Genomic DNA, 11,313 nt, shown 5'->3' on the forward strand with positions numbered 1-11,313 from the left:
ATATGGATGATGTTGTGACGGCTAAGCAGCGCTCGAAAGGCTTGTGACTCGAACTGCTTCCCGTTATCTGACAGTACTATTCTCGGCCTGGAGAATTTCAGGAATACCTTTTCCTCAAGAAACTCGACCATCTTGGTTGAATCGGCTGCCCGCATCGGGTGGGCAATGACGTATTTGGTAATCCAGTCGACGATGACCAGAAGAACTGTGTTGCCCTTCTTGGATCTGGTGAGTGGTCCGACGAAGTCGATGGATATTAACTCCCACGGCACCTTTGCTGGCTTGAGCTTCCCCATCTGCGGCATCATTTGTTTGTTAGGAGCTTTGCTGGCTTTACACGTTGCGCAAGCCTTCACGTAACGAGCGACGGTGTCCTGCATTTTTGGCCAATAATAGTGTTGTTGAAGTTTGTGCCATGTTTTGTAGAAACCTAAGTGCGCGGCTGAAGGCGAATCGTGAAAACGACGGATCAATTCTGCTCGCTCTTCCTCTGGAACGACCTTCTTCCATCGATGACTGATAACGCCCGTCTCGTCTTTGACCTGGCAATTTTTGTAGAGTTCCTCATTCGCTATTCGGAAGTCCGGATATTTTCCGCCTTGATTCTGCACCTGCCTGATGAGGTTTCTATACCACGGATCGTGTACCTGCGTGATTGAGAAGACCAATGAACAAACTATCCTGGACAGTGCGTCTGGAACGATATTACAGCTGCCTTTCCTGTATCGTATCTCAAAATCGAACGCGTTGAGCCTCAACAACCACCTGCTCATGAGGGCCGTTGGATTCTTCAAGGTCTTCAGGTAACTGAGGGCTGAATGGTTACAGTAGACCACAAAGCGTACTCCTTCGACGTAGCCACGGAACTTTTCAATTGCTCGTATTACGGCCAGGCATTCCTTTTCAGTTACGGTGTATTTCCTTTCCGCTGAAGAAAGTTTTTGTGAAAAGTAGCAGATTGGGTGCTCGTCACCGTCGATTGTCTGCGTCAACACGGCTCCAATTGCCATATCGCTGGCATCGCAAGAAATAGAAAATGGCTTCGTGTAGTCTGGCATGGCTAAGACTGGAGCTGTTACAAGGGCCGACTTAAGTTTGAGAAAAGCTTCCTCGGCTGCTGTTGTCCAACGAAACTTCGTTTTGGTCTTCGTAAGCTCGGTGATGGGAGCTGCAATACGGGAGAAATCGGAGATGAAACGACGGTACCACCCACACATTCCCAGAAACCGTTGGACTTCCTTCCTGGTTGTTGGTACGGGGAATTTTACAATACACTCTACTTTCTCGTCATCCACCTTCCAACCTCCTTCGCTGAGAATGTAGCCCAGATATTTGATTTGCTGCCGACAAAACTTGGACTTTTCGGCCGAGATAGTGAGCTTAGCTCGATGTAGTCTTGCCGCAACTTCTCTAAGAACTGTAATGTGTTCCTCAAACGATTTAGAACATATGATGATGTCGTCCAAATAATGGAAAACGTACGGCTCCATATCCGCAAACAAGTGAGTCATAATCCTAGCCAGTCCTTGACTGGCTGTGCACAGCCCAAAAGGGACCACTTTGAATTGAAAGTGCCCTCGGGAAGGTACTGTAAATGCCGTCAGTGGCCTTGATTCCTCATGAAGGGGCATTTGCCAAAAGGCATCTTTGAGATCTATCGACGATATGAATGAACAGCCTCCCAGATTATTGATAATCGATGAAATTTGTGGGATTGGGTAGCCCTCGTTGACCATAATGGAGTTAAGATGCCTTGCATCCAAGCAGACGCGGTAACTCCCGTTTTTCTTCTTGACTGCCACAAGAGGGTTGTTCCACGGCGAAAAAACTGCCTCCTCGATCACATCCAACGAGATCATTCTGTCTACTTCGCGGTTGACCTCCTCCAGGACATATTGGGACATTGGGTAATATCGCTGCTTCCGTGGCATGGCTTTGCCAACATCTATACGGTGTTCATAAAGCTCCGTTCTTCCCAATTTCCCTTCCTCGGCTTTCGGAAATAGCTTGATTGTCTCCTTCAGTATCTGGCGTTGTTCTACCGATAGTTCCTTCATCGGCTCTGCTTCAAGTTCTTGCTCAGTAATCATTGAACAGCATACTGCTTTGACTCCGAACGTTTGCCAGAAGTTCATGCCCATGATAGCGCAATCTGGCAGGCTAGGCACGAGTAGAACCGGCAAAATTTCGCTTCGGTTGTTGTACGATATTGGCAGACGTGTGAAGTGATTGATCTGGTGTGGCGTTCCGTCCACTGTCTTGATCCCACCGCTCAGTGCTTCTTTTCGTAGTCCAAGCTCTTCTACAATCTGTGCTTTACTGCCACCTAACAAAGAACAGTTTGCGCCACTGTCCAACAAAGCTGTAACTTTCTTTCCAAGAACGTCCAAAACGGCGTGTGGACGATTGTCATGTCCGGGATTGATAATGATAGAGTTGATGTCTAGTAAATCGGGAGGTATTGAAGGTTGATAGCTGTGTTGCGAAGAATCTGGCCCTCCATCTACCACCTCCTCGCTGCGGCGTTTTCCGCTTCACTGTTACAAACAAGACAGCTGCGTAACGTGTAACCTTTTCGACCGCATCTGTAGCAAAAGAGAATTGCCTGTGCCTTCGTGCAATCCGGAAACCTATGCCCCTCCTCATCGCAGTTCCAGCAAAGCGCTGGGCGGTACGCTGTATGCTGAACAGGATCTAGATCGTACATGTTGTTGCCTGCTTGCTGAAGCTGCTGGTTCTGGAGCTGTGGTTGATAGTGCTGTTGGAATTGCCGTTGAGGCTGCTGTTGTTGCAGCTGCTGCTGTTGAGGCTGCTGTCGCGGAGCCCATTTAGCTTGCTGTTGCAACGGATGTTGTATTCGATGGTTCTCCGCTTGACTGCCTTGCCGATTCACCAAATTGTTCTGACCTGCCGAAGTTGTAGGCGGTTGCTGACGCTGTTCCGGTCGTTGTACAGAGTGCTGCTGCTGTAGTCCTGTATTGAAACGATTCGATCTGCGCTCCAGTTGAAGCTTCATGGCACAAACTTGCTCGTACAGCTGGTTTAAGTCCCCTTGCAAACCGTTTGCTTCTTCTGAATCCACTAGATCTGCTTCAGTTTGGATAGCTGACGTTGAAGCCGCACCTTGCTGGCTCTCGTTCTCCACCGTATAAACTCTGTTGAGGCGTGGCTGTTGTATTGGAAGCCTATGCGATGGTGCTGAGTATGAGGTGGCTCCGTACAACTGCTCGTCCGCCTCTACTGCTTGCAATCTCCCGAACCGCTGCTGCTGGTGTTGCTGAGGTCGACTTGTTGTTGCTGGTGTTGCGAAGTTTGGTTCTAGTAAGTGGTTGTGCGGAATTGGAATTCTGCGCTGCTGGTTCAGTAAGAGCCTTGTTTCGTCGAAGTTGCTGCAGACGTTGACCAGGTCCATCAGTGTCTTTGGCTGAGCGGCTGTTGCTATTGTTGCATAATCCATGTTCATATTTTTCTTGACTATGAACAACTTCTCCTCTTCCGTAAGTGGTGGATCGATGAAGCGGAATAGTGTAGAGATGTCGCGGAAGAACTTATCGAACGTTTCGTTGGCACCTTGAAAACGGAAGCTGGCTTCCAGCCTCAGGATCTGAGCATACCCGCTTGGCAGAAACTCCCGTCGAATTTCTTGCTTGAATGCTTGCCAGGAATACAGGCGACGTTGGGCAAGTGCTCTTGAGTACCAGTCGAGGGCGTCTTCAAGCAACAGGTGCTTGATAGAAGCCAGAAGTGTCTGATCGTCGATTCCCTCTGATCTGGCAAACGTCTCCACCCGGTCCAAGAAAATGTTGAGGGACGTGGTGTCCTTTTCGCCTCGGAACTTGAAAGGCCAATTGTGAATCGCCTTCTGCATCCGCCTGTCGTAGTTGCTACCACTTCGGTTTGTAAAGCTGTCGTTCAACTGCTGCTGCCTCCTTTGTCGTTGTTGAATGTCGAACCGCAGTTCGTCCAGAACGTTCACAGCAGCCAGACCAGCCGAACTACCCGACCTCCGGATGATTACTTCCTCCAAGTCCCTCTGTCCTTGTCTGCCTCCTTGGAATGAAAGAGAAGGCGGCTCGACATCCGCTTCTTGCATTCGTGCTCGTGCTCCTTCATCATTTCCGACTGCTTGTGGCCTCGGTGGAATCGTCAACGCATCGCAGGCATCCCTACTGCTACTGTTCTCTGCCTGGATGGTTGGGACACTAGTTGAAAGGCTAGTGTTTTCTGTTTCACTTAACACCATATTGACTGCACTGTTCACGCACTCTATCTGAGCTAGCAGCGTCTCTACAAGCTCGCACACGACCCTACGCGTTTCCTCTAAACTCGCGACCACTGGAATCAGTGATAATCTTTGCCGGTAATGAAGCAATCTCGATTTCGCGCAAGCCATTTGATCGGCGTTTCTATTCTGCGTGGCTAAATCAACATGATTCCTCAATTCTACAACTGCCCTCTGGCAGACCTCGATGTTCAACTCCGGCGACATTACGTGTTCTGAATTAACATAAATGGTGTCTCTAAGGGTGTCCTCTTGGACAAGGGCTTTTAACTTGACCACCCTAGCTCTTCTAGAGCATGGGGCTAGATTCGTAACATGGCGCAAGGCCAATTCATATTCCATCTCCTCATCATTAAGATGATACAACTCAATTTGTTTATTCATCATCATTTATTTGGATCAAAAACCAGATATTTTCAGTGGACTTACAGATTAAAATAACAGCTTGATACGATACAAAAACTTGAGCAAAAATCAAAATAAACCTAACAGTTGCTTTTACAATTCAACTGTAATAATAATCATCACAATATCATCATAACATTTAATGATATTTATTAAATTAAACGAACAAAATAATACGGTTCGTTTTTAGTTGGGCGCCATTTGTAATGTTGGCTTCTCGTGGTCGGTGCCACAAATAAATGAAATACTAAACTTAGCAAACAGACATTATATTGTGCAACTTTATTCAGGGTTGCGAACTTTCAAAAAATTACCCATTTTCTCCCTTCCCATAAAGATAATGAAAAAGCGACTTACATCAATTATTGCTGCATGCTGTTGAGCCCATGTTCGGGGTTCCTCGAGCGACGTTCGCTTCCGACCCGATGCATGCTCAGATGGTCTTGGCTGTGGCGCTCGACGACGACGAAACTGATTCCTGCGGACCCAGGGGATCCCTGTCCTTCCTTGTCCGACCCAATGTCCAACCTTAGGGGCGCGGACCGGATATTCCGCTGATCAGCACCACTCTGACGCTGCGATTTGCTATACGACCGTCCGTCGAGGCAAACCAGTACACTTTTCTTCCACACGCTGCACTCACACCGCGGATCGCGGTATCTTCCGGCTGACGCTTGACTCGCGCCACAGAATTTCCGGAAACACCTCCTCACGCTTGTCATCTGCTGACCAATCTTCGAACGGCGGTGGAAAGAGAAGCTCACCTCCCACTGCTTGGATAAATCCACGAGTGGATTCAAAATCCTGCTTCTGGTGATTGGGTTTCCGGTTCGACTACCGAAAAGACTCACAAACGGTAGTGTCGCGCCTATCCGGTTCTCCAAGCGAAGATGGTTCCTGAATGCGAATCGCATGCAAAATTGATCGCAACTCCAGCAGTAAATTAGCTGCGATTCGATGAAAGATATGATGCCCGCCAAGAAACGCTTCTGCTCCGGGCGATAAACAATAGTGCAATGCCACTCGACGACACCTAGCTGCAAACCACGTGACTGTAGGAATTCGCTCCTTGCCGGCTGGATTTTCCGGATGTTCCCGGAACAAACTGTTCCTGCTTGAATGGCCAGAACCGGAAGAGATGTTCGGAACCGCTCGCCCACTGCTGAGCGACGTAAACGGAAAATGTAATACGCAATCCTGATCGACGGCCCTGGATGCTTCCGGAATAAATTGCGCTTGTGTGTTTGGCCTCACTCGGATGGATGTTTACAAGGACCTTCTGCCAAGGTCCACTCAAACCACGTGCCTGCTGACCCGGAAGTGGTACCCGGCTTAATGTTCGGATGCGCTCGTTAATTGCTGAGCTATGGAAATGGCGAACAAAAGGGAAAAAAGCCCCAGCAAACGTAAACGTAGAGTTTCGCTGCTTTCTAGTTCGATTTCTCGTTGCCACCGGAATGAAGTTTCTTCACGGGATGGATCGCAGCAAGGACCTTCTGCCCTGTTACAAAAAAGGGGTCCTGTGGGGTCACAAAATCTAGTCAGACATGAGCTCTTTTCAATGCGCATTGTCAGTACTTACAGTATACACCTGACCCCTTTTAATGGCTCTTCTTCCTTCGCCTGTTTCTGGGCCTCGGATTTGGACGGGGCTGATAGGCAAACACGCCGGTCGAAACTGAAACGACATCTTAATTAGAATCGGTCGTGTCGGTGGTCATCTGCCTCGGCTTACCTGTCGGCTCTTTGTTCCGTATGTACCGGCACGGTTCCTTGCGCTTCGTACGCTTTCCGGGCTGAGAGCGACCGGATTGTGTGGCGCTGGATTGGTGGCTTGGCGACTAGAATAAAAAACGCCTTTCTTGAGGGGTTTGTAGAGCTGAAGCCCGTTTGATTGCTCTTACCTTTTTTCCTCGTTTTGAGCCGCTGTGCGTTCCCGGTCGTCCTTAGCCCTACCCGATTCTGGGATCTCCCGGTTTCTTGGATGGCTGTCGGCGAGATGCCACTGGAAGAATGCTTCCTTTTAATGAAGGGTTGCGTCCGAGGTGATTAATGCCGCTTACCTGTGGCTCTGGCCGAGAAAAGATGATTTTTTTCCGGGGGGCGGTGTTTCTCACCAATGGCGCACTTTCACTTCTCAACTTTTCTGCGCCGTCTTCCGGAAGCGCAATGTTGCCAACAGCGGAATGAGGCTTCTTTTTTAGCCAATTCTTGGCAATACAAAAGTTGACCGATGTCAAGTCCAAAATGCTCCGATGCCTGACAGATTCCGCGATGAATATTTTTCCTGCAGTTGCGGATTTCTGCACCGTGTTTTGCTCCAGTGTTTTGTTTTTCTTTTGCAATTTGTATTCACGCTTAATAATCTTTTATGGGGGAATGGGTTAATAATAAACTGTTTGCGAATATGCTCTTATCGTATCAATAATAATCAACAAAATAATCATATGTAACAAGCAGCGTAGTCCAAATGAGTGCACTACGCATTATCAAAAGGTCACCATAGTTCAGCGTAAGTATCTGGAATGAAAATTTTTGATACAGATTTCAATACAGATTTTTGAGATTTTATACAGATTAAAAAGATTTTTTGGCTCGAAAATACAGATTTAAATGTGGCAACGCTGGCGACAGGAAGTCACGGAAGGTGAAGGAAGCCATTTTGTGCTAATAATTTGAATTTAAAAAGAAGTGAAGCAGGCCTTGGATTGGGAGGACGTGAAAAATGTTTCTTCTGGTGTCAAAATTATAAATTGTTTGAATTTTTGATTTGATTTGAAATTCAATGCTAAGTGGTATTGTAAGTGAAAGTCGATTTTCCGGAAGAATTTTGATTGAACAAAATCGAAGCACGCAGCTAAGTTTTCTTTAATTTGTTTTTATTTATTCCTAGAAGTTATTCATTCATAAAGCCTAGGAGACGGTTCGTCTCGAGACGGTCTCAGGGTCTCCAATTTTCTTCGGGAGACACTGAGACCGTCTCAGGTTTCCAACAACAGACAACAAAGTTCTTCTCATAACAAAAATCGCAGTTCATGTTGCCTAGTGTGGACTAGGCTTAAGTTTATTGAAGAAATTGTAGTATCCTTTTCAAATTGTGCGTACATACATAATTTGAGTTTAAAAAGAAATGGTTATTTGTGAGACAGTTTAAGTTTAGTTTGGAAGTTTGTGTTTAACTTGATTGTAAGTATTGCAAATGAGAGTTTGAAACATACTTGGCTGTAAATTTATCAAATCAAACTACAGCCCGCATACTAAAAAACTATATTATGAATAGTCAATACGATACTTCCACGTTCCCAGAAAAGGTTATTGTCTCCGTAAACGTAGCTATTATTTAAAACTTTACTTCGACAACGATAAGAATATAAAACGAAAGTTCATGTGAATAGTGATGATATCTGGGAAGGTGAATGAATTGTTTAACGATTTACTTCAATTTGATCAATAATCGTTAAACTGTTCTCGAACCATAACGTTTAACGTAATGTCATGTGTCAAACTCACGTCAAAAATGACCGAAATGCGGGTCAGAGATGCCAGATGATTTGAAAAAAGAAAATTCATGACCCGGATTCATGAAAATATCTTTAAATTTATTTATCGAATCAATTATTGATTTGTTCATACGCGGAAAGATAAAAGCAGATGCATTGTACAAAGAACAAAAAAAAACATTAAATTGAGACTATTGAGCCGATATCAAGAACTCTTATAGGTAGTTGACGGCAGTAAAATGTTAGATTTTTTATTTGAATTAATTAATTTTGAAATAATTAATAATAATTAAATTTTAAAATAAAATAATTATACATTGAGTATGACACTATCAATTCAAAACTTTCAATTTTTTTTCAATTAAGGGTTCGTTTTCTGTTTGTGTAGGTCGTGTGTGGAGCAACGAATTAATAGATTCATTTTGGTTATCATCAGATGCTTGAGCAGAAACTACTTCAACAGGCGGTGGTGGGACAGTTTCCTTTTGTTCGCCTTCCGAATATTCTTTCAACTTTTCTTTCTGCAGCAATGACTCGAACATCTTCATTCTAGAAAAGGAATGGTGATACATGGTGACTTAATCTTCTATCGCTTTAGTTATATCAACCAATTCAAATGAACTTGTAAATATAAGTTTTATTTTCTTGCTATAATTGCTATAATAAAAGACAATGCTTTAGTTATCTTCTGGTGAACTTCCTAATATTTTTTTCAGATGACGATGGAGAACATAAATCATATTCTTTACGATCTAATGAATAATAAATTGAGTATGACATTATCGATTCTAAACTTTCATTGGAATTGAACGGAATTTTTAAATTGAATTATTTGTATATTTTCATTTTTATAACATTTATTAGTTACTATTTACACATAAAGTCATCCTAAGCATCTGAAATTTATTAATTCAATATTCCGTTTCTCAATATCTGTGCAAATATTGATTAAACATTGAACTTGGCACCACTGTCGCAAACAGTCTTTATCGGTTTGTTTTGCTCGCTACGCCGGGAAATTTTCACCTCGCTCGTCGCGATCGATTGTCTTTAACCTGCTGGAGGAGATGCAATCAGCACACCGGGACCGGCATTCTAGGAATTTTACAACCAATGACATTGTACCAGGTAAGTGGAAATTAAAATCATCTTTAAAAGAAATACTAAGATCCCGTTTCTTATGTTTTAGGTTACGCTGCCGGAACCCCCAGTTTTACTCCGTGCAAGGATTGCTTGGCCCGGAAAGTGTTACAGGGCGTGCTGAGCGAAATGAGGAGGAGCAGGCAGCATGAAAATGCTCATCTCGGGCAAGTTATTTTGTGTTTTGAAATGTAAAATAAAATGAAAAATGTGAAATAAAATGATGAAATTAAAACGATTTGTCAATCTTATCCGAAAAATTCCCATATGCATGGAACGAAATTTTGCGTTTGTGTGCGTGCTCTTTTAGTACGCGTACTGTAAATAGTATGATGATTGGTGAACATCATTCTTTAGTATTAAAAAAGCTTTAAGGTTATCATTTATTAGCAGTTTAACGAAATAATCTAAAAGTTTTTTCAATGGTTACGTTATATGAGGCCATCAAAAAAACAGTAATTTTAGTTCAAACGGTTCGTACACCGATTTCCGTAACAGTTCGATGAACGGTTTGATAAAGCGTTTAAAATATGCCTACATATGTTCATTCTAGAAACAGTTCAATGCGCTGAAAACGTTATTCATAAGCGTTTTAGAAACCATACCCTAACTGTTCCTAGAACAGTGTCTCCATATAGAGGTTTTAATAGTTTTAAACAGTAACATAACTTAACGCCATATTCAACAGACCGTCGTTTTGGAATTCAAGATAAGTGCAATGTTTTTTATGGTTTCAGATATCATTTTCTAAACGTTTTTTTACACTGTCTCTAATCGTTTTATAACTACTACAGGAACCGTTGTGTTACAATATTTTCGTATTCGGGAGGTTAACGAATTTGTAGAAAAAAAAAGAGACTCCAAACGAAAATCAAGGAAACAATATTAGTGAAGATTTGTTGCTGTTAGTTTAGAGAAAGAAAACTAGACTAGTAACTTTATTATTTTTAAAGCAACTCTACTATCAGAAAAAAACGTGATTGATTAGAAAAACCATCCCAAAACAAAAAATAAAAATAGTCTTGTAGTTACATTTGCGAAAAAAAAATATTTATACGGCGTAATCATAATTTAATGTTCAAAACCCGCTAATTGACCGCCTCCGGTACGTTTAGTGTTAAACCCTCGGTATTCTACCAAAATGTGTTGTAAGGGCTGTCCCAACGGTAGATGCAAAACACGGTTTTCGACCACGCTAAAACAGTCCGCCTGGCACCGGTGTCGTAAATTGCTGTTTTAGCACAGTTATCGATTTCAAAATTCCCAACAGTTATACGCCTTTGTTCCAAATTCATGCAAATTTGGAACAGGATTTCAAAATATACGACAGACCGATTTAGTTCACGGTGAGAAAATTGTAGCCAACAATGATTTCTTTCACACATGTTTGGGTAACATTGGGTGTGATAATAGTTTCTTTTTGAGATATTATTTGAATGTTTTTTTTTCGCTTCAACCTGCCTATACGTAACATAAATTGAGAATAGATGTTAATAAAAACCATATCAAGTATAAGCACATTATTCTCGATTTAATATAATTAAATAAAAAGCTTTTCATTTGGGCTCGACGAATTAGTGAATTCAGTCATCGTTCTAAAATTTGAAAAAAATAAACGAAAAGAAAATTTTAATACTTTTTAGATGAGGTAAAATAAATGTTTATTGTTTGTTCTATAATTTTTGTTTTATTTGAGATATTGAGAGATTTTTAGTTTCGTATAGATTGCTCGGAGTTTTCGTCAATAGCAGCATATTTTTCTGTATCCATACATAAATTTACAAAGTGAAACAAGTTTTTGATAAACAAAAATGTCGACAAATCAAAGGAAAATTTCCTTTGACTTTGGGATAAACATTTCTCATTTCCTATATCAATGTCAGCAATAACATGATAAAAAAATTGCTTTTTCATTTCATTTAAACAAAACCTTATTACATTGATTCAAAGCAATTTGATTGAATTAATTGAAGAATTGTTTCAATT

General features: G+C 42.4%; 1 protein-coding gene across 5 annotated transcripts; it reads right to left on the minus strand.

Moving 5' to 3' along the window:
- Positions 1–2,501: 2,501 nt before the first annotated feature.
- Positions 2,502–7,127, minus strand: LOC129739140 (uncharacterized). Of its 5 annotated transcripts, none has more exons than XM_055730542.1 (5): positions 6,751–7,127; positions 6,592–6,692; positions 6,423–6,528; positions 6,270–6,365; positions 2,502–6,207 (listed from the first exon to the last, which is right to left on the minus strand). In XM_055730542.1, exon 5 carries the CDS (start codon positions 4,670–4,672, stop codon positions 2,504–2,506), a length of 2,169 nt encoding a protein of 722 aa, XP_055586517.1. In that variant the 5' UTR covers positions 4,673–6,207; positions 6,270–6,365; positions 6,423–6,528; positions 6,592–6,692; positions 6,751–7,127; the 3' UTR covers positions 2,502–2,503. The 5 variants fall into 5 exon arrangements, with proteins under 5 accessions (XP_055586517.1, XP_055586516.1, XP_055586519.1 ...); XM_055730541.1 differs by having other exon boundaries at positions 6,423–6,544; XM_055730544.1 differs by having other exon boundaries at positions 6,423–6,548.
- Between the last annotated feature and the right edge of the window lie 4,186 nt (positions 7,128–11,313).

This window comes from Uranotaenia lowii, chromosome 1 (assembly GCF_029784155.1).
Source record: "Uranotaenia lowii strain MFRU-FL chromosome 1, ASM2978415v1, whole genome shotgun sequence".
Taxonomy (NCBI): domain Eukaryota; kingdom Metazoa; phylum Arthropoda; class Insecta; order Diptera; family Culicidae; genus Uranotaenia; species Uranotaenia lowii.